A 23,675-nucleotide genomic window follows, 5' to 3' on the forward strand; every position below is an offset into this window, starting at 1 on the left:
GACAGCTGTTTCCTGGCAGGGGCTGGGGGATTGCTCCCTGCCCCTCAGAGCTGCCTACTGCCAAGACAGGCTCCACCACTGGAGCCTGAGTGGGGATAATGTACCCCTGCCCTAGCAGCAGGGACCTCCCAGTCCCTGCTCTATGATAGCCTAGGCTCTGGTGGTGGAGCTTCCCCTAGAAGCAGGCTGTGCCCAGGGTCAGGGAGCAATCTTCCGCTCCCAGCTGCCTGAGAACACATTTGCTCCCAGTTGGCTGTCTACATTTGTCATACTGCACAGTAATTACTCCTGAGTAAATTTGTTCCTTATATTTAAACATAACAAATTTACTGCGATTACAGCAAATTATTGTGCAATAAGCATCTGCATGTGTAGACTGTGACGTAGTAATTTGCTCTAATGTAGAGTAGAGCATCTAGTGTAGATGTGCCCAGTTGAACTTACTGGGTTGCCTTCTTAATACCTCTTATTTATCTAGTCAAGATGTAAGGGCCTAAAGGTTGTTGCAAACATCCAGATAATTACAGCTCATTTGCTTCAAAACTGGCCATTTTATGGCACTTAAGGGCAATGAAAAAGTCTCTGCAGAGATAGCCAAATTATACTTTAAGTCAGCTGGTAGTCTAGGTCTACATAGTTTATGGTGCTAATTTTTAAGCCTCCAATACATCTGCCACCTATTATGGGTTTTTTTCTTGGATGTTACATTACAGAAGTTATAAGTAGACCACCACAGGACTGAATCTAACAGAGGTTTTACACAAAAATTAGAGTAGAGTCTTGGTTTAAAAACTTAAATTGTAGGGACTGGGCAGTGCAGAAGGGCTAAACTCTAGAAATGATGTAATATAATCAAGTATTGTAGAGTTTTTTCATGAATTCTTTTGAAAACGCATAATTTATTTTCACATTCACAACACAGAAGACGCACAGAAAATATTTAAAGTAATATTTACAAATATATACAGAATTTTAAAATGCAACAAATAATTATGAAAGAAGGGAAAATCAAACCAATGTGATTTTCTTCTGGTAATGCCACATATTATCCCAATTTACTTTTTTGGTAGGGAAGGGTATGGTAACAGGTTTATCACAGTCTGCAGCTTCTTCATCTTACAAGAAGGAAAATGAAGAAATATCAACTAAATCTAAGATTAATTTCAGGTAAATCATCAGATTAGCTGATGTTGTCAACTTTCAAAATTTAAACTGTAGCAAGGTGACAAATTCCCAAAAAGGTCCTTATAATAAAGGGCCCACCATAACTTATTTTTCTTATATAAGAGACCTCTCTAATGTGTGCATTCAAATTCAAATTCCCACTGAAAACTTTTAAAAAGACGATTCTGTGGTAATAAAAGCAACAATTATAAAAATATACTCATTCTCTAAAAACATGTTGCTCTTTTCTCCCCTCTTACCATTGAAAAATACTAATTGAAGACACTTAAGACTACATTCCCAAAATAATTTAAAAATAGGGACATTGCAGATTAGGACTGATAGGTTAGAATACTGTTTAAAAGATGCTGTAGAATCCATCATTTTTTTTTCTTTTAAATGTATATATCAGGAAAATATGTTTTGAATTGGACAAAGTTTTAAAATTGGGTAGAACTAAGAAATGGCTCTACATTCAACTTTCTTTTTTAAAAGTACATATTCACAAGAAGCGCTTCCATGTTCACTTTTCTGTCAGGATATCTTCTGAGTAGGAATTAACCATTCCAGTGCACTTGTCACCACTACGAGCACAACAGGTCACAACCTCCGCAAATGCTGTTTGCTTTTTTTGGTGCCGGGAAGTGGTCCTAGATTAAAGCTAGATTTCACAGGCTTGTTACTCATACAGTCTCTGGCACAGTGGTAGCTGCATAGGCACTTGGTACAGAAGTCAAAGTTACAGCTTTCACGGCTGCATGTTGCCCTTTGTAGATAGGAGTTGTATTTTGCAGGTGAGCCACAGCGACTGCAGACTTTAAAGCTCTCGGTGTTTTTCAAGGTCTTGGCAGCCTATTAAGAAAATATACATAATTTTTTTTTAATCAAAAAGAAAATCACAGGAATAAATTAATATATACCATTCCCAGTTTCTCTCCTTCCTCTGTAACAGGGACATAATGCAGTCATATCTCCCTCTTCTGTTGAAAGATAAATTACCAACACACAAATTGGGACTTAGGTAGGAATTCTTTTGGGGATTTTATGGAGATTAATCCACCTAAAACACATGTTGATGGGCTACTCAAGATGATCTTAAGATAACATTGGTATAGTAATCAGGAACAGGAAACTGTTAGGCTTTCACTGTAGTCTTTAAAATATTACTATTCTAATGCCTGGATTAGCTATCATAGGATAAGTACAGACAGTCAAAAAGCCTGAGGCTGAATCAATTCAACCTTTGCAGGTTAGTCTACGCTGCATAGACTGAACTGGTAAGCAAGTGAACAGACATTCACTTTTGATTCTAGAAATGCAGTCACATGTTTGCAGTGGCCAAGGCCAGAAGCTGGGCAACACTAGAGCATGCCTCCCTACTCCGCTGGAGCACAGCGCTTGGGCCAAGGCTAGCCTGTCCACCTTGTGAAGTGAGGTTTGCAGGAGAGATACAAAGCATCCTGGGATGTTGAGGGCTGTGAGTTCACTTGAATCTGCAGAAGATCTGGGACAGAAGTTCAACAAACTGATTTAAACTAAATCAGTTATACAACTTCCATCCATATTTATTTTAAAAGTTTCAGCCATTTTGAAAGTGGTTCATGTATACTGAACTTCTCTTCTGTTACAGATTTGAACCAGTTTATGATCACTTATACTACTGTATGTTTAATTTTCCAAGATGCTTTGCACCACCCCTGTAAACCCCCCCCCCGGCAAGTGGGCAGGGTAGACTTGGCCAACTTGTCTGCTCCAACTGAGCACAGAGATGTACTCTAGCACTCCCTGGCTTCCGACCTGTGCCACTGCAGGCATGTGGCTGCATTTCCAGAATCAAAAGTGAATGTTCCCTTGCTTAGTGGTTCAATCTACACAGCTTAGACTAACCTTCAAAGGTTGAATTGCTTCAGTGTCAGGCTTTTTGATGGTCTTAGCCTAAAAACAGATGCACTCCAAATCATTATGCCTGAAAATTCGTATCTGTGTAATGTAAACACACTTCTTATGTCAGTGGTATCAAAGATAAGTGTTCTAAGAATCTATTTTCTTTATAGGCGTGTGTGTATGTATGTGTATGCACACACACATACAAAATAACACATTTCTCTCACCTGCACAATGAAAACTAATTAAGTCACAAATACTCTTGTTTCTAACAATGCTGTCACATTTTTAGCACTATAAAGTAATGTTTATTTGTACAATGAGTTTTCAAATACAGGGTAGCTTTAATCTGGCTAAGAACTATTATATTTCAGTGAAAAAAAGTTTGCTAGTCATATATATCTTTTTGCATATTTGACTAAAATAACATGTACACCAATATTTTAAATAATTTTATTTCCACAAGAAACAGATTAAATCATATTGCAGTTCATTTGGAAAAAAGCAGCAAAAAAATCATCAGCAAAACACTAAAAAGCAACAAAAAAATGGCAATAGCTAAAGAAAAAATATACTGAATATTACTACTTCCACAACTTGATGAGAGCATTAACTCAATTTATTAATAGTTAGGGACACCTCTTCCTAGTGAGGAAACTTTACTGTGGACTTTTAAAACTTAGAAACTTATTCAACTGAGTTAAATCTCAAAAACATTTCTAAATGGGTAATAAATTGAATTTGTGGCCAAACAATAGTCCCAGCAGACTTCATTAAGTCAGAAATGGCCGTTTTGGATGTCAGATAAATCTAGATATTGAAAATGCTTGACAGCACGCCCATACTTGAAGATGAAAACAAATGACAGTTACCTCAGAAAACTCCAGAAGTCTGCTGTGAGGACTGTTCTGATTGGGTGCTTTGGCTCTGGATGATTTCCTGCATGAAATGCTTGGTGGTACTGCTTTCTGAACAGAAGCTAAAGCTGCTCGACACAGAACATATTCCCTTGTTGCAGCCTGTTCTGAGGGTTTTGCTTTGCTGTCCTGTTGGGACGTAAAAGGAGGTTAAAATTTAACAAGGCTTCTCTTTGACAACTCAGTTTGACATAAAATAACTTGAGTGCCTTTAAGAGTAACGGGGTTGTATTCTTAAGCCTCTCTCTGGCCACTAGATTTCCAATATTTCTGAGTCTGGATAGTTAGCTAATTGATCAGTTTACCATCATTACAATTTTAAGTGCACATGAGAATGCGAGGCAGTCCATTAAAATCTTCAATCACATTGCAAGTTATTTCCAAATTAACAATGGTTTTAGACGTTTAAATCATGGTAGTGCAGGAATAATGTTGTAGCTATGATGATCCAGAAAATATGCGAGAGGTAAGGATTTTTGAGGGTGATCTCTCTTACTGGGCCAACTGCATAGTTTGGATAGACTTTCAGCAATGGTTTTCAACCTTTTTAGATTCAAAGCACACCTCAGAAAATACCGACTCAGAAAGACTATAACAAATCAACATGTTTTTAACATCATGCCTGGTTTTATCTTGTGAATCATGTTTGCACACCCAACAATGCTAACATTGTGTTGCACTCTATGATCTAACCTCTCAAAGAATCTCAAGGGACCCCACAATGCCATGGCATCCTGGTTGAGAATCACTGACTTAGACAAGTTTTTGAATGCAGTACATTCTTCTTCAAAAGCTTGACTAAAACTGTCCCAACCATGGAGTTGGTCCAATAAAACATAGCACCCACAAAAATCCTTTCCTTTAGACAATCTGCAATTTAATTCCGGTAAACTTCTAAATCTCTCCAAAGAATCTTTTCTTGAAATTCTGTTGTGATAGATAGGAATGCTTGTGATTTTTTTTGTCCTAAAAAGTAAACTTCTAGTTCAGATGTTCCAGGCTTGCACACAAGATTAGCAAAGAAAGAAGCAAATGTAATGGGACCTGTATTTGTATCAAAGGTGTCCAATGGTTTCAGCTTAAGGTCAACAGTTCAAAACAACAGGTCACGATCTTTTATGGTATCTTCTCTAGCCTGCTCCATGTCCTTTGCACCACTCAGGAATAAATGCCTAGTCTTTGGAATCAAGTGTCCACCAAGGCTAACATAATTGGATCTCATATTACCATCTCTCAATTACCATCTCTCATAAACTTGCTGGATGCTGGGCATGGCTGGTATAAGATGCCTTCCTGATACCTAGTTGACAGGCATGGAGACCACTGGTATCTGAGCAGCCCCTAATGCTGGGGCTAAGAATCTAAAGCCAGAAGACGGATGCATTTGATTCTTCAAAATGAAGCTACATTTTAAAGCACTTAAAAAATAGAGTGCTTCAGCCACAGACAGACCTTCAGGCCCTTACCACACAACCCCTGCCAAATCACTGTGGCTACATGCAGCAGAGTACTTGCAAGGTAAGGGGCATAACAGGAGTCTACTGCATCCCACAGCTCTTCTCACCCCCTCTTCTCTACCCTGCAAACTCAGGGGTAGTGAAGCAGACTGTCAAGAAGTGCTTTTCAGTAGAGCCAGCTGTCAGTGGGTAGACAAATATAACAGTGGAAACATTTCAAAGACATCTGAAATGTTTCAAAAGGGCCAGCTTTACAAAAACATAGATACTCTGCAAAACTGGATCACTGAGCCCTCTCCTCTGGCATACTTCAAGTTAGGCTTGGCAGAATTCAATTTGAAAAAATTTCAGTGGTTGATATTGATGTTTACTTTTAAGTATTTAATTAGATTTTTATCAATTTAAATTTTCAGGATTGAGTGATATTAAGGGTGTGGGGGGCAAGCAATTTATTAATGACAAATATAACTACTGTAGGACTGCTGCCAGCTGAGTGGCAGAGGTGCCATCAGTCCCAGCTCTGCTTGACCATAGCTCCCTCATTTACTTTGTTACTTCCTTTTCCTTTGTTCCCAGTCCTCTTGGGCTTCTGGGATTTGTAGTCTAAACTACAGTTTGCACAGTTCTGTAGGACTGCTCCCCCTGTCATCACACACACACAATCAGCCACTTCTCTTACATCCCTTTTCTATAAATTTCAATTATGAACAATGGATTTTTTTTGTCCGTCTGTGTGAGGTGAAATTGATGTTTATCAACAAAAATCAAATCCTGCCAAGCCTATTCGTAGTGCATGCTCACATTGACCAGGAAGTAATTTGTTTTATAATGCTTGTAAATAGTTACTTCTTATAAGTTTATTTTTGAAGCATATGAAAAAGCACATATATCTTCTCATTCACTGCTGGAAGGACATCTGCCTTGGGCCGAGATTTCATAACAGGTTGTTCAACAAGTTTCCTCTCTCCTTCCTCTTTTTTGGAGTCCCCAAGTGGTTGTCCTGGGAAGAACAGAACCATCTGCTGCTAGATGCTTTCCCAGGCGCAAACAGCGTCAGTCAAAATTCCCAGGCTTATCAGAGGCTCACAGGGAAGCAGCCAAATAAAGGGATCAGACCTACTCTCTTTCTTCTGCAATGCAGCAGGCAGACAGGCTTTGGAATCACTGCTTGCGAGGAAAGACAGTGCATGTTTTCAAGGAAGTGATATTTCTTCCGCTTTACTCTGCATTGGTGAGACCGCAGCTGGAGTATTGTGTCCAGGTCTGGGTGTCGCACTTTAACAAGGCGTGGAAAAACTTGAGAGTCCAGAAAAGAGCCACCCGTATGATTAGACTCGCACGGCAAGCCATACTAAGAAAGGCTAAGGGACCGGGGACTCTTCAGCCTGAAAAAGAGAAGGCCGAGAGGGGACCTGACAGCAGCTTATCGCTACATCGGGGGAATACATCAAGGGCTTGATGAGCAACTGTTCACCAGGGCACCCGTGGGGAAAACCAGAAGTAATGACCACAAACTCATGGAAGACTCTTTCAGGCTCAACATTAAGAAAAACTTCTTCAGTTAGGGTGTTCAGACTGGAATAAACTACATCCAGAGGTGGTGCAGTCACCTACCCTGGAAATCTTCAGGAGGAGAATGGCTGGTCACCTTGCTGGGGTCACCTGACCCCAGTTGTCTTTCCTGCCTAGTGTAGGTGGCTGGACCTGATGATCTTCCAAGGCCCCTTCCAGCCTTGTAATCTATGAATGTTTATTAAAGGCTTCATTCAAGGTTCTATATCTACAGCTGCACTTGACAGAACCTCTAATCTTCACAGGAAGTTAGGGGCACTTCAATATAATCACTGCAAAGTGTATAGTAAATACATTTCCAGCTTATAATCAAACAGGAATTTCCTTAATAGCATTACCCTTGAGGGCCACAAGCAGTGCCGATACAACAGGTCAGGCACTTTTGAGTTAGATTAAAACTCCGAAGGTAGGAACTTACAGATATGTGTTTTACTGCTTTACTATACAGCTGGGAAGCCCATTTGTCTTGTTGCAGAATTTTCTTCCATGTTGTGCTTACTTTTGCAACACTGTAGTGAAAACACAAGCACTTTAGTCATTGTGCAGAAATAATCGTAAAACTGTTGCTCAATAATTGTTCTCAAATCTAGTAATAAAAAATACCACTCTTCAAGAAACAGAATAACCCAAACATGAAATTACTTTTTCTGAACTCACACTAAACTAGGCATTGCACATATATAAAAGGTAGCAGGTCCCCGTCCCTGTAAGCTTATCATTTAAGCAGACAAAAGAAAACTATAACAGAAGTGGCCGGGGGGGAGGGGAGGCAAGATACAATTTGTTGGTATTTTGATTCAGCGTGGCAATATTGTCATTTATATTCGCCATTTTATTCTTTTCATGAAGAATTAATAAAAGAAGCAAAAGTCAGAAAAATAATGCTGTATAACTAGGACTGAGGTGTTAACTCCTAATGTATTCTATTTCTCTCTCTCTGAAAAAATAAAACGTGTTTATATTTTGGGGAACTTCTATTTTCACTGTTTTAGGCAATTATTTAAATATTGAAACTGGCTAGCAAACTACTGATCTATACGAGTAGATGAAAAACCCTTCCTTGATAGGTGTTTTTCATGAAGGTTTTCCTATGAAAGAGCATATAAAATGTACATATACAAAATGTACATATGCTAAAAGTTTACACTTTCAAAATTATTAGTACAAAGCATAACACTGACTAAAATGCAAAAGTCATGTACTTCAGCAAACAGCAAAATCCTTTATGGTTCCAAAATACCTTACTACCTCTATACTCAGACTGTTTCAGGAGCTCCAGGAGCTCCTGCATTTGTTCATGGAGCTCCTGAAACAGACAGACAGACAGCTGAACTGTAGAAAATACTGTCCAGTTAAAAGTAAAAAAACCCCAAATAAACCAAAACATTAGTTAATATTTATACAGTACAACAGGGAAGAATAGTTTAGAAAAAGTAAGCACATGTTCCATTATTCATGATTGTAGAACAGACTAATCAATGTAGTAAAACAGGTTCAATATTCTTTTTTGTGAAAAGTAGCAGTGGTACACTCAAAAGGTACTCCTAGCTCAGAAACTACAGTCTGAAGTACCACTGCTCTATTCACTTTCACAATTAAAGTCAGAAAGTTATTAAACTTACTTTATTAAGTCCATCTCATCAAGATGCCTTAAAATGTTTGCTAAAAGATGTCTGAACTCCCTTCGGAAGAGTTCACTGAGAATGTCTATTCTATCTAATCCCATTTTTCTGCCAATTAGATTCTGAAGTCCAATGCTTTCCCTGGAAATAATTCTGTCCACAGTAGCCCAGGTGCCAAGATTTCTTTTACCGCTCTTTTTCAAAGTTGAGCAAACTAATTCTTCCAAATGAGTAACTGGCAGTGAGGTTTTTTTTGGAAGCTGTAACTGGCTTTGGTTCTTTATAAGACAGCGTTTTGGTGTATCAAAGATATTTCCTGCCAATGGTATACTGTCCTCATGGTCTGTTGGATCATTACTTTGGTTGCTTAACATAGAGGAGTAGCCACTGTCCTCGTTAATCCTACTGTTTTCCAGTGTCTCCATTTCATGGGCATCCTCCCCAAGTCTGCACAGTACTTGCTGGTTTTCCTTGTTATGTACAGGCCTTCCTTCAGTTTTCAGGTCTAGATTTCTTGGGCTTGTATTATGCAGTAGATTATGACACTCTTTGGCACAGCCTTTACAAGTCACCATTTCATTATCTGAAGCACAAGATTCTTCTACTCTCTTCTTTGCTGCATCAGGCTTTAATGGGGTGAATGCAGTATGGACGTGGTTACAATTAAAATCGCATTTCATTTTGATTGAATGGTTAAGATTTGCTTTCATTATTTTATTGGTTGTATCCTGCAAAAAAAATAACAGTGTTAAACTAGGGGAAAACAACAGCAAATCTTCTTTACATTAATCTACACACATTATTGCAAACAAACTGTTTGGCTTCCATCCTTCTTTAAACATCTATACCCAAAGCATATACAAAACCAGAGTACATATTTTATATTGGCAACCATTTGCTCCAGTTTTCCTTGTATCTGATGTAGGGATGTAAACATTGTTTTAAAAATTACCCATTTAAACTCCTTTAATTATATTGGTTAAACAGTCCTGTGGCAGAGGGGCAGGGCAGCATGGGGATTGCAGGGAGTTCTGCTGCCATTCAGGACTGAAGCCTGTGGCTCCCCACATTGAGTGTAGGAGTGGGCAGGCAGTGGTGCCAACAGTGGCAGTGCAGGGTGGCTGTGTCCACAGCTCTGCACTGTCTGCTGTTGCAGAAGCAGCCCAGGTGCCAGTGTAGATCCAGGCTGCAGAATCATGTGGCTGCTGCAGAGGAAGGTAACTAGCAGTTACCTGGGAGAGTGGAGCACAGTAAAAGTTGAACAGTAGAGCCAGTAGGGTTTAAATACAAACAAGCACAGCAGTACGGCTGCCACTGGGTGTCACAGCTTCATGGAGCCAGGCACCCCTTTCCACACAACACCCACAGGGTCTCCTGTCTGCTGGGTGCCCAGTGCCTCCAGCCCATCTATGCCTGAAGTCCCAGTTACTAGTTCTTTACTCCCACCCACCCCTGACAGCTGCCACACTACTCCCTGGCCCATCTGGATGCTGCCAGCAGCCAGGCTGGCACCGTGCTCCTCCCACTCAGCTGAGGGCTTGCTCTGGTGCAGCTCTTGGCAGAGGGTGCTGCCTCAGGCACAATCCTATGCAGCACATCTATCCACCACTGGGGGGCAGTCAGGAGAGAGGTGATGCCTGTGGCTCTGGGCTGGAGGACCACCAGTCCCAGGAGACGGGAGCCCCTGTGGGTGCTATGCGGGGGAACCTGTCTCTGTTAAGCCTGCCCATGGCACCTGATGGCAGTCCCACCACTGTGCTCACTCCTCTTTAAGGACAGCTGGGTCCATTGCACAACTATGCTTGGCTATACTCCCCCTGGTAACCACAAGCTACCTTCCTGTTGCAGCGATGCTGCAGCCTAGATCTGTGCCACTTCCTGGGTAATCCTTGCTGGAGCCACTCCTCTGCCAGAAGGCAGCACTGAACCAGGAGGTAAATGGAAAATGTATAAACAAACAGTATAAATATAATTATTATTTAACCATTTAACTTTTTGCATGCTTAATATGATAGCAAACTTCTTGGTCCATTTATTTTTCTGAAATTCACCGTCTACAGAAAAACTCCAAAAATGATCAAAAAAAGGACTACCTTCCCTTCCTCAGAGGTCTTTACACAGGGGTGAGCAAATATTTGGGCTGGAGTACCATTTGACAAGTCTTGGTGAGCTGTTGAGGGCCACACATGCACAACCCGGCCCCAGCTTGGCTGCATCCACAGCTGTGGAGGCAGGGAATGGAGCCTGTCCCATCCAGCCATCAGGGTTCCTGGGAGCCAGGGCAGAGAGGGTGGGGATATGCACACACATGAGACTGGGCTGGATCAGCTGTGCTTAGGCCCTGGAGGCTACTAGGCAGAAGTAGCCCATTTGCCTGCTCAGCATTGCCCCATGGCTGGAGCCGTCAACATCAGAGCATAGCTCACTCAGGCTCTGTTGCACAGTGCCAGATGGCTGGAGCTGCTTCTGCCAAGCGTCCCATGTGGTGCCCGTGAGATGCAGTCCAGCTCTGTGGGCCATGGGGACCGTCTGCCAGCAGAGGCCAGGACATAAGCACCAGAGCCTGTGGGGGCAAACTGCATCTCCCTGGCTCCAGTGCCATGCTGGGTAGAAAAAGCCTTGCCCACTCACCCCTGTGCAGCAGGCCCTGGGCAAGCCATGGTCAGGTCTCTGGCTCTGCTGGTGGGCAACTTGGGTGGCAGCTTTGGCCTGGGCTGGCGCCACATGATGCCAGATGGGAGGCAGTCTCTTCCCACCTGCTTATTGTCTGGTGTGGGTTTGGCTCCATTCCCTTCTGGGCACAGAATACACACAAGCTCTGGCCATACAGTGCCACCTGAGAGCTCAACTACCATATTTACATGGCCAGGCAGAAGCTGGAGATGGAGTTTGACAGTAAGCAGTGGGGGAGAAGGGACAGAAGCTGTGGGAGATGGTGAGGGAGGATTTGGGCACAGGGAGGGAAACAGACAGATGAGCCTGGGTCAGAGCCAGAGTCACAACACCAGCAAGGCCAAAACTGGGGAGATAGCAATCACCTGCTGCCAACTCTGCTTTGTACTCAAATCCAAGATGAGGAGTCTTTCCCCGACAATGTTGAATGGATGGGACCTCATCTTGGATTTAAATATTAAGTGCATACAATGAAAAATAGAACTGATTCCATAATATTAACTTATTTTTATTAATACTACATAGAGGTGCACTCATATCAAGATTGATAAAAGGAAAATTGGCATTACTGGCAATCATTTTTTTTGGCTGATGAGGCGGATAATGTTGATCAATGCTGCAGCATGCACACAGCCAGGAGTGCAGCTCAGCAGCTTGGAGAGCAGCATCCCACCAGTAAGTCTATGTGAGGGAGGAAGGGGTGTGGGGGAGACAGATCGAGACCCCTGTGGTGAGGGAGGGAGTGGGACCAGGGCAGGGCTGCACAGCCAGGGTGGGCCATGGGATAGAGCTGAGGCTCATCTGGGGAATGTGCTCCTGCCATTGCATGGAGGAATGGGGACCATGTGCCCCCTGGATCTGTGCGCGGGGTGAAAGCAGACTGCACTTCCCAGTTGTGGGGTGCTGGGCCCAGGCTGTACTGTGGGCAGGCAGGGATGGGGCAGGTGGCACTGGTGCTGGGAGCAGAATTTTGGGGTGACTACAGGCCCTATCCCAGCACTGCCACAACCTGCCCTGCCCACAGCCTGGGCCCAGACCCCCACCCCTTTTGAGAAGAGGCTGGAGCAGCCCCTGGCTCCAAGCACACAGCCCACCCTCACCCCATGGACAGAACTGGGGGGCACATGCCCCTATGCCTCCCCTGGGGTGGGGGGGTGATGCATGCAGTGGTGGGAGCCACCCCCACCCCTCTGGACAAGCTGTGGCTCTGTCCTGTGCCCTGCCTGGCTGTGCAGTGCCTACTGCAACCCCAGCCCCACTCTCTCCTTCACTATGGGGGCCTCTATGTGCTCCCCAATATCCTTTCCCTCCCCCTGCCCCAGACTTACCAGCTGAACACTGCTCTCTAAGCTGCCAGGCTGCATATCAGCAATCACATTGGTATTGGCTGATATGGCTGGTTAATAATTGGTTATTGGTATCAACCCAAAACAAACAAACAAACAAACAAACAATCGGTGCACCCCTAACATTACATTACACAAAAGCCTATTTTCCCATGCACATTACAGGGGTGAGTAATTTCAGTTTGTCACAGAATACTAAATGCCATGCAGGGCTTAGAAACTAAATCTGGCCCACGTTGCCATTAGATCCAGCTTGCAGACATGAAGCTTTGGTGGTTGGGGGGGGGGGGAGTTTCAGCAGCATTACCTTTCCCATGCTGTCATGTAAAAACCACCAGCTGAGGGTGCCATGCCACTATGAGGAAAAGCATTGGCTGTGGGCCTCCCCCCTTCCACTGTTAGGGAAGAGTGGAGGCAGCTAGATCCATGCCTCTGACCCCAAATGGGTCATGCCAACCTACAGGCATGGGATACTGCCTTACTATATCTTCTGGACTGTTTGGGACAAGAAACTCTACCTTCATGTGTTACTAAACTGGGAAAACTTTCACAGGATTATTTTGGGGAAAAGAGAGAAGGGGAAAAAAAAAAAAAGAGAGAAAGGTGATACAGAACTCTTCAATTTCTGTCTGGACAGGAATATTTGCAAGGCTCCAAGAACTACAGGGAGATGTATTCTATCATATACACAGTATGTTTGAACTTTTCTGTTTAACTGCAGCTAACAAAATGCAAAAAACTCCACAATACATTTTCAGAAATGAAACTGAAAAAGTTTGCAACTGCATTAAATACATTATTTATCTATGAACTACTGTTAAAAGCAGCATGTGCTCAGAAACCAACTATGAAGCTGTTTAAATGAAGCCAACACTGAGCATGACTACAAAATACACAGCCTGTATTGGGCATACATGCTGATGGGAGAGAGAGAGAGAGAGAGAGAGAGAGAGTGTGTGAAAAAGAAGTTGCTTCTCCCAAGGAAGAAATAAGCATTTTTATTTAATGGAAAATCTGTTGTGTCCCAAGTCAAATCAACTCCAAATCCGTGAGTCATTTAAGAACCATATGTGGCCCTGCTACTGGGAAGCATTTTCCACCCTACCTGGGACTTCAGATGCTTCCAAATCCTGCGGCGGGCATCCTACATGCAGGCCCAAGCCCAGAAGCTTGGGGTTCGGATGCCCCTGAGTCTCGCTTGCCCTGAGCCATATGGCTGCAGAAGTAAGCTAGGGAGGAATCTCCCATTTCCATAAAGTCAGCATTTGCTGGGATCCTCCCACTGGAAGTTGCAGTGGGAAGCTAATTATGAGTCTCGTAGGAAGTCCTGTCCACAAGCAGACAAGGGTGCAACCCCCCCCGCCCCACTACACATGGCCATTTTAATTGTATTACCTTGGCTGTGGTGAAAATAAGCATACCACACTGCCAATCAGAGCCCAAAGTAAGTTCCAATAGTGTCCAATGCATTCAGTCCCGGTCAGCCCCAAATCTTTTTCAAAGTCATGGTGAACCACTACACTGAATACATTTCAACTTCCTCTTTACTCCTACAGCTCAGCTGCACCTTACTTTCTCATTTCCGATGATTCACGTTTCTTCAGCAGCCATAAAGTTATGAGAAACATCACCAAACGGGGCACCAAACTGTCCACTCAGATTCCCTCTCTCAGCCTGGTACACATGATGAGATATAGCTGGACCAGGCTGCCTATACCTCATCTGCATACACATTTTTGGAGGATCTCTGGTTCCAGTCATGAGTAGGGACTAGTTAGCACATGGATCCTTTGTGGGTTGTAGCTAGATGATATACGCATACTAAACAGTGCTAAGCTATGGGGTCACCATGGATTGAAATGCTGTTGGCTGGTGGGGCCCCACTCAATGAGCTATACAGTAAATCATGAACCTTTTGGCTTTGGGCTAATACCATGTATAGTTTGTATTATATATAAGTATAAAGCTGCTGCTTAAAAGTATGTTTATGGAATCCCTGTGCTAACACTTGCAGCAGTTTAAAAAAAAGATAAAATGCATCCATTCTGGATAAACTAAGTCTATGGGTACTATATGCAACTTGCTATAGCTATGTTTAAGTCAAGATCAGTTTTTTAAAATTTTCTCACTTCCAGGAGCTCAGGAAAAGCAGGGTCTGACAATAAGGAGGGAAAGGGCTGCAAGAGAAAAACGTTGGGAGTAAGCAGAGGGCAAAAGGGCTATGTGACCCGCCCCCCAGTTTTATTCTCCCTACGGTAATAGTGGGAAGGGGACAAATTCAATACAAGCCTGCAATAATTATAGTTTTATAGTTGGTAGGGTTGGAAGGGACCTGAGCAGATCATTAAGTCCGACTCCCTGCCATGGCAGGAAAGAGTACTACCCCAGCACGGTATTCGTCCAACCTCCTCTTAAAGAACCCCAGGGTAGGAGCTAGCACCTCTTCGCTTGGAAGTTGGTTCCAGATCCTAGCCACCCTGACAGTGAAGTAGCACCTCCTGATGTCCAGTCTGAATCTACTCTCTGCCAGCTTGTGACCATTATTTCTAGTCAGTCCTGGTACTGCTCGGGAGAACAGGGACTCTCCCAGTGCCTGCTGGTCCCCTCTGACTAATTTGTAACAGGCCACTAGATCCTCCCATAGCCTTCTCTTGTGGAGGCTGAACAGGTTCAGATCCCTTAGCTTTTCCTTGTAGGGCCTGCCCTGCTGCCCCCTGACCAGGTGAGTGGCCGTCCTCTGGACCCTCTCCTTGATGCCCACATCCCTCTTTAAGTGTGGCGCCTAGAACTGGATGCAGTACTCCAACTGTGGGCCTGACCAGTGTCGCATAGAGGGGGAGGATCACCTCCTTGGATCTGTTCGAGATGCATCTGTGGATGCATGACAAGGTATGTTGGCCTTCCTGACTGCAACCCCACACTGCCGGCCCATGTTCATTTTGGCATCAATGATGACTCCAAGATCCTTTTCTGCCTCTGCACTGATGAGAAGGGAGTTCCCCCAGCCTGTAGGTATGCTGCTGGTTCTTCCCTCCCAGGTGCAGCACCTTGCACTTGTCAGTGTTGAAACTCATCCTGTTCTTATCCACCCACCCCTGTAACCTGTCTGATTGCAGCCTATTCCTCCCTTCTCGCATGCCCATATCCCCCCACATCTTAGTGTTGTCTATAGTTTCCTAGGTCCTCCTTCCTCCCTTTTTTGAAAATGGGAACCACACTGGCCCTTTTTCAGTCCTCTGGCACCACACCAGAGCACAATGAGTGCTCGTAAAGCTGTGCCAGGCATCCCGCAATGACCTCTGCTAATTCCCTCAGCACTCTGGCTAGATTATTATATCATTATTATTAGACTATATATAATTATATAATTAGATTATATACTTGGAAAATTATATCAAACGTATACATTATCCATATATGGAGTCTAATCCTCGGAAAGGTTGTCTTATAATTAGGGACCTACCAAGATGGTGGAGGAAGTGTGCTGCACATTGGCTACTTTAATCCTGGAACTTTTCTCCCCAAGCGCCCCCTGCCACTTGCTTCTGATCAATAGGAAGGCAAAAATTGTGGTTTTAAATAGGGCATGGTTTTTGCCTCCTGGCTACTCAGCTATATTCAAGTAAACATGGTGTCAATTCTTGCAAGAAATAGCATGGGACATTTAAATCCTCTCCCTTAGATCCTCATCTAAATTATACAATACATTATGGAAGCTGTACTCCAGAAGGGCACCACACCTAGTGGAGGGCATGTATTTAAGACCACTTAAGGGTACATTGCAGACTTCTGCTGCCATAGCTATGTTGATCAGAGTGTGAAGAAATAAAATCCTTGACTTATTCAGCTTTGCATGTGGGAGTCCTTGGTATAGATCAGGGGTATCAAATTCATCTAGCCCCATGGGCCAGATGAGGGTTGCTGGGCCAGATTGGGACTGTGCTGCAGGCACAGCCTGCAAACCATGTGTGGCGCACACTGGCCTCTCTCTGGGGCTCCCACTGCATGCAGCACACAGGCTGGACCCACACTACACACAACATGGGGGTAAGGGGCCCAGCCTGCCTGCAGCACCCTGCCATGCTGATGTGAATCAGGCCCCAGGCTGCTCACGCATGCCACAGCTAGTGAGCTAGGCCAGCCAGGCAGGGCACCATATGCAGCCAGGCCTGGACTGACCCCATGTTGAGTGCAGCACATGTCAGGCTGGGGCCAGCATGTGGGGTCAGTCCAGGCCATACAGCTCCACCACCTGGATCCAGCCCACAAGCAGCCTCATGGCCTGGTTCAGGCTGAGGGCTCTGGTTGAGTTTGAACCTCCTAGCCATGAAACTAAGACCCTAGCTTTGATCATTCAAATCAGCTGGCATCATCCTGCCAGGGTGCGGGGCAACTGGGCCAGAAGCACGGTCATTTCTCAACTCTCCCTCCCAAGAGAGGAGACATTTTAGGCGGGATAACTCTGCTTCCCGTCAGTGGGGCCGGTCTGCCCGCCCAGGCGGGAGCACCCGGGAGAGGCCGAGCTCCAAAGCCAGGGGCAAGTCCAGATCCACCAGCCAGGAGCGCGGCCGGGGCAGCACGTACCTGGGGGCCCCTCGCCCCTGAGGCTAGGTCAACAGCACCGGGGGGGAGGGGGGGGGCGTGTGGGGCCCTGCCGCCGGGCCGGGAGCCGCTTGCCGAGGGCCCCGCACGTGCTCGCGCCGGTGCCCCTCATACCCAGGGGCGCGGGGTGGACGGGGATGGCGGCGGGCGCCGAGCGCGGGACGCCCCGCCCGCCTCCGTCCCGCAACCCGCGCCCCAGCAGCCTCCGCCGCCGCGCGGGAAGCGCCTTCCCCCCTCTCCACACCGCACCCCGACCCCCATATATCCATCCATCCACCCCCAGCCCAACCCGACTCTCACCCTGCCCCACCGCTGGGGGCAGCGGCCCCACAGCGCGCGCGCCCGCCGGGTTCACCTGCCGAGCGCCGAGAAGCTCCGCGCACCGCGCTCGCTTGCCGGGTACTTTTAAAAACTTTGAATTTGGTGCCTGAAAGCCCGGCGGCCAATGAGAGGCGGTGCCTCAAGGCCACCCGCCAATCGGGGGCGGGCGGGGGGCGGCAGCCAATGGCGGCGCTTGAGGGGCGGAGCCACCTCGCCAAGGGCTCAGAGCGAGGGAAAAAAAAAAGGAGGGAGAGCAAGAGTGCGCGCGCGGGGCTGCGGCCTTCCTCGGCCCCAACCGCCGTGGCGCGCTGACCGCCTGGGCGGGGCCCGGAGCGCGGGATGGGAAGGTAGGGGGAGCAGCCCGGGAAGTCCTGTCCCGCCCCGCCCGCTCCTCGCTTTGGCGCGGCCTGGTCCTAGCGCCCAGGGAAGGAGGCCCTAAGTAAGTGCCTGCTTCTCACCCTGTCTTGTACCAGGACCCATTCGTTAACATCCACGGCCCGTCCCTGGCCCAGCCCCGCAGTGTGTGGGCAGGGGAGCCCCAAGCAACCCCTCACAGGTTGGGGCCTCGGCAGCTTCCCAGGGAAAAGCCACCGCTTCCCACTTTTTTCTCCTTTAAAGGAGAATGGTCCCCTTTTCAAGTCTGTTCATAACCCTTTCCTATACTCTTGCCCCCTTCTTTTGGGTCAGGACCCCACTGAGAGGCAGAGGTAGCAGGCAGGGCACCGGCTCTCATCAGCTGGTCTCTGAGCAGGGCTGGAAGGGACCCCCAGAGGTCACCTAGGCCAGCACTTCTCAACCTGTGGGGCACGACCCAAAAGTAGGTCACGAGAATATATGAAAGGGGGGTGAACAAACTTTAAAAGTGGGTTGTTCTTTAATGGAGAAAAACATGGGGAACGGTTACTTTTCCCTGGCAGGCTGGCACAGCTTCGCCTGCCAGGGGCTGTTTGGGGCCCCCCACTGTGCTCCACACACTGGGGGGCTGGGGGCAGCAGGTCGGGAGTGAGGGGCACTGGGTTGGGACTGGCCGCAGATATTTACAAATGGGGCCTGGTACAACAAAGGTCGACCACCATGGACCTAGGCCACCCTCCTGCCTGAGGCAGATTGTTGGTATCCAAGCCATCCTGTTCAATCATAATCTAAACTCCACACAAGATACCCCCGCAACGCAGACATAACACCCTAACCTGCCACAGGCAAAGCAGAGGAAGCACGGCAGCTGATGTCCCCCTTCTATAAAATACTAGCCAACTGCCTGTCAAGAATGACGGCGGGGCGGAGCCCTATGTCATTCTCCCCCTCAACGCCCCCCCAAGTCTGGCCGACTTCCCCCTTCCCTCCTCCTGCTTGGGTCTGGGCCCGCTCCCCCCTTCCCTGCTGCCACAGCAATGGGGGGAGGGAAGGGGAGAGCAGGCCCTGGCCCAATGCAGGGTTGGTTGTGGGGGAGGACCGGGCCCGAGGGTGGGGAGAGCAGAGCAGCGGGTCTGGGCTGATGCAGCAGCGATGGGGGGATGGGAGGAGTAGGCCTCTGTCCCCCATTTCCCTGTCATCGTGTTGGCACTCTGCTGCACCACCACCTCCTATCCCAACACTGCATTTGTGTTCTGACTGGTTGTTTCAGTGAGCCAATCAGAGTGCAAATAAAGTGTTATGGACAGACAGATAGATTAAGACTTTTATAATATTCGAATCGTCAATATATGCTCAAATGGTCCTGCGTAGAGGGCCACACCCCACAGAGCAAGGCAAACCCCCCCACAGTCCTTACCAAACTGATCAGGGGGTAAAATTCCTTCATGAGGTAAACTTCCTTCCTATTTATCAAAAGAAGAAATAAAGTTCTTTGCTATTTTCCCATTTGCTTTTGGATGCATCAGTCTGAGATGTTCTCATTAACATTCCTTATTTTTATCTTAGTTGCACAGTTTTGTAGTTTGTAGGGTTGGAAGGGACCTGAGCAGATCATCAAGTCCGACTCCCCGCCATGGCAGGAATGAGTACTGGGGTCAAACGACCCTGGCGAGGTGTTCATTCAGCCTCCTCTTAAAGACCCCCAGGGTAGGAGCCAGCACCACTTCTCTTGGAAGTTGGTTCCAGATCCTTAGCTTTAACGAGGGAAAGAATGAGCAGGTTGGGATATGGTGTCAGGTAGGATACGACCAGATTCCTTATAATTTGGTCATTTGGAGTGTTATTACTATCCATCTATCCATTGGGAGAGGATGGAGCGACAAAGCAATCCATATAATTCCCAACTCATTTTGTTTTTCCAGAAAGTCTGTGAAAACAATGCCTTCTGCTGGGTGATAGATAAAGCTATTTACATAATACCATCTGACACACACAACCCGCATGAATCACACAATAAATGTAATGTGTGCCAGGCGCCAGACTCATCTCACAGCTCAGGAAACTGTATCCAAAATAAGAATGAAGACACAAAACAGTTTAAAAAAATAATAATTTCTTCATCCCAGATGCCAGAGAATGGGATGGAATTTGAAAACGGTCAGGCAGGAACAGTTATGCTGCCAGACCAATTAGAAGACCCCATACTTATCTGCATAATTGAGATGGTAATATGGTAAGGCTGAATGAGTAGATCTACCACAGAACTTCAAGCAAGTCTAAATTGTCAGACTGCTGGGCACTGCTGCCATGAAAACACACCTACACACACCATGTGCCAAAAAGCAACAACTAGCAACGTTTCACATACCCAAGTCACACGATCTTTTTCAACATTCAGAGCATGCAGTGCAGAAGAATGTGGGCACGACCACACTTCTTAAGACTGGACAACGTAGTGCAGAGAAGCCTTCAGGCCCCTGACACATTGAATTCAAAATGTTGGCGATATCTATGCAGCATGTTACAGCCTCCTGCAATGGCAGCACCCTCAGTCACACTGCAGGGTTCCAGGTAGGCTGCTTTTTAAATCAGAAGTAGTCTAATGATTCCTTTGTGGAAAGCTAACTAGCAGTGCTGAGTGCCAACTAGCCTAATCCCAAACTAACCTACTAGCTCATACATGACTATGCTGTTTACAGGTTAGCAGGTACTGTAGGTTGCTTAAGACAGTAGTTCTTAATCAGGGAAGCCACACAATTTTAACGACTCTGTGCCTGATGGACAAAGAGGTGGGAGAATGGGGAGGGCATAGATGATGCAGGGGAGGCATAGGTGATATGTCACGGGGGTAGACAGGGCACACGTCTCCCCAGATTTGTACGGCCACAGCAGGGCACGGGGTTGCAGCCTGGCCAGACTAACACAGACAAGACCTGCTTCTGTAGTCCAGCGAGTGGGACCCAGCATGGGAGGGTGCAGTGGGGTGGTGAGACTTGTTGCTGGTGCCTCCCGGAAACCCTGTGCCAGCCGTGTCACCAGTAGCGCAAGGAATAATGGATCAGGGTGGGGGAAGGAGGGGGTGCTGCCCTCATCTCTTCCCACTACCAGCTGCTCGCATGCCAGACCATAGCTCTACCCCAGAGGGGAGGTGGTGTGGAGGACAGCACAATCTGTCTGAGGAAAGCGGCAGTGGCAGCAGCAGCAGTAGTGGCAGCTGAGCCACGGCAGCAGGGTAGAGCTGCAGCCCAGCGTGTGAGCGCCTGATGTGGGAAGAGGTGAGGGCAGCACAACCCTCCCTGGTCTGTTATTCCTCACACTGCTGGCAGCGTGACTGACTCTGGGGTCCCAGCAGCAGTGGCAGCAACAAGTCCTTCTGCCCCACCCTATACCCCCCTCTGTACCTTACATCTCCCCCCTTCCCTACATACTGGGGGCCTGGGGGAGCAGGAGGTTGGGAGTAAGGGGCATCAGCAGGGCTGGGGTGGGAGGGCTTGTGGGTTGGGAGTGAGGGGCACCGGCAGGGCCAAGGGGCTGCAGATTGGGAGTGAGGGGCACAAATAGGTGGGCCACGCAAGGGGAGGGCCTCAAGAAGAAAAAGGCTGAAAACACCTGGCTTAAAAGAACTGCTTCCAGGGAAGGGAAGTTTACCCTAGAGATAGCCTTATGTCCTCAACACCCTGTTGTTATCCTGGAGATGGCTAAAGGCTACATGCACCAGTTTCCACTGTTGAAGTGTCTACACCTGGACACATCCTAAAGTAGCTTGATTTAGTACCTAACTTACATGTAAGCCCCAAATAGATTCACAAACAAGGGTTTTTCTAATTGCCTGCTGGGCCTAATATGGTAGTTCTTCCTATTCCTATGGGATTGGGCACTGCATGAAAGAAGAGGCAGCCTTTACACTTGCCTACACAATGGCCCACTTAGGACAAGGCAGACTGGAGTTCAAATCCTTCTTATATTTGAGGAAATTTGCACAAACTGGAGTGGAATACATTCTGCTATTGAACTCTTCTTCCGCCCACACCACATTCAAGGTATTCCACTTTGACCATTTCAGTGAATACGCCCACAGGGGAGAGAGCCTGACAGCAAGCACATGCACACCAAGCTGGAGCAAGGGGAAAGGTCAGGATTCCAATCTCTGCCCCAATGAATAGAAGTCTAAACTTTGTTTTTTAAATAAATTGGAGCATTGCAGTAATTAAGTCCTTTTGTGAATCTTGCCATAAGAGCTCACTCTCTCTTGCAGTCAGTAAATGAGTGTACCTAACTTTATGCATCTCATAACTTCCACATATAAAATTAAACATGTGTATTGCTTTACCATACTGGAGCATACTAGTGTAGCCAAAGTAGACTCTGGAAAGATAGATGTAAAGAAACCCTTGCTTTTATATGCTGAATTTGTACATTTACCGGTTCAAATTATAGAAGCAAGTAGATGTAAGAATGATATGTACATAAAAACTTACTTATGTTTAGTTTGTAAATTGCATTCCTTAACATAACAAGTAACAGTTTATCCATTCTTTTTTAAAATTCTCCTTTTGTATAAGCAACATTTAGCAAACACTGCTGCATGTGTTTGTTTTTATTCTATGTTATGGTGACCTCTTTAAACAGAAATCTGAAGTAAATATTTTTACCCATAGCTACACCTTTCCTTAGGATAAAGCTGTGCAACTGGGGGTAAGTTGCAGCCTGGGCTACCAGGCCAGCTAACACTCCTCCTATCCTTAGCTGCTTTTGCAACTGGAGTCTCCAGGTTCTCCCTTCCAGCTTCCACTTTCTGCCCCACCTCAGGTGAAAGGACAGTGCAATGTGGGTATTTATAGAATCAGAGAGCAGTAAGGCTTGAACTGTCCTCCAGAGGTCTAGTCCAACCCCCTGCCTGAGGCCAGATCATTCCTATCCAAAGCATTCAAAACAAATCTATTGCCTATCCTTTTAGAAAAATTACACTGTTAAGCTCAAGATAAGCCTAGGGCTACATGGGCATGCAGTACCATGGGGGGGTGAAGGGGACTCCCACATGGGCATGTGGTGCAGCAGTGGGGTTGGACACCCACATGGGTGGGAGGTGGCTGCATGGTATACTGCCCAAGGGTCTGTGGATTCATCCTGGTGTGGCCCTGGGCATGCAGTTCATGATGGCGCAGCCATAGGGCATTTGGCCCATGACCAAATTTGGCCTATGACTTAGTGCTTAGGGTTAGAAGGGACCTAAACAGATCATCAGGTCTGACCCCTTGCCCTGGGCAGCAATGGGTGCCAGGATCATATCACCCCAGCCAAATATCCGTCCAGCCTTCTGTTGAAGACCCCCAAGGTAGGAGAGGGTATCACCTCACTTGGAAGCCCATTCCAGAGCCTGGCAGTCCTAACTATGAAGTAATGTTTCCTGCTGTCCAGCCTGAACCTTCTCTCTAGCAATTTGTGAGAAGTTGGACAGCCCTGACTCAGGATATGATTCTTTCAGTGGCTTACAGATTTTATTATATATGCAATGCATGATGATATAGTATAGTAAGAACATGTTGGATATTTTACGCTATTGGTTTCAGACTGTCAAATTACAGTGTTTAAATGCATACTGCATGCAAACATGTATTCAATGCTTTCCATTTATCCACTATTTAATTGTGTACAATTGTATGTTAGTAGATCAGAAAAGCAAGGTTTCCTTCACACGTACAAATCAGACTGTTTATACACATTGCTGAAAGTCACAGGAAAGGAAAAACAGTCCACACCCAA

At 46.2% G+C, this 23,675-nt stretch overlaps 1 protein-coding gene across 1 annotated transcript; it reads right to left on the reverse strand.

The window, feature by feature from the left end:
* Nucleotides 1–879: 879 nt before the first annotated feature.
* Nucleotides 880–9,326, reverse strand: FBXO5 (F-box protein 5). The gene is made up of 4 exons (XM_090041587.1): nt 8,617–9,326; nt 7,413–7,503; nt 3,921–4,094; nt 880–2,016 (listed from the first exon to the last, which is right to left on the reverse strand). Exons 1-4 carry the CDS (start codon nt 9,324–9,326, stop codon nt 1,765–1,767), a joined length of 1,227 nt encoding a protein of 408 aa, XP_089897713.1. The 3' UTR covers nt 880–1,764.
* Nucleotides 9,327–23,675: the final 14,349 nt, after the last annotated feature.

This window comes from Crocodylus siamensis, chromosome 1 (genome assembly GCF_052110815.1).
Source record: "Crocodylus siamensis isolate JL-2025a chromosome 1, ASM5211081v1, whole genome shotgun sequence".
In the NCBI taxonomy this organism is placed as follows: Eukaryota; Metazoa; Chordata; order Crocodylia; family Crocodylidae; genus Crocodylus; species Crocodylus siamensis.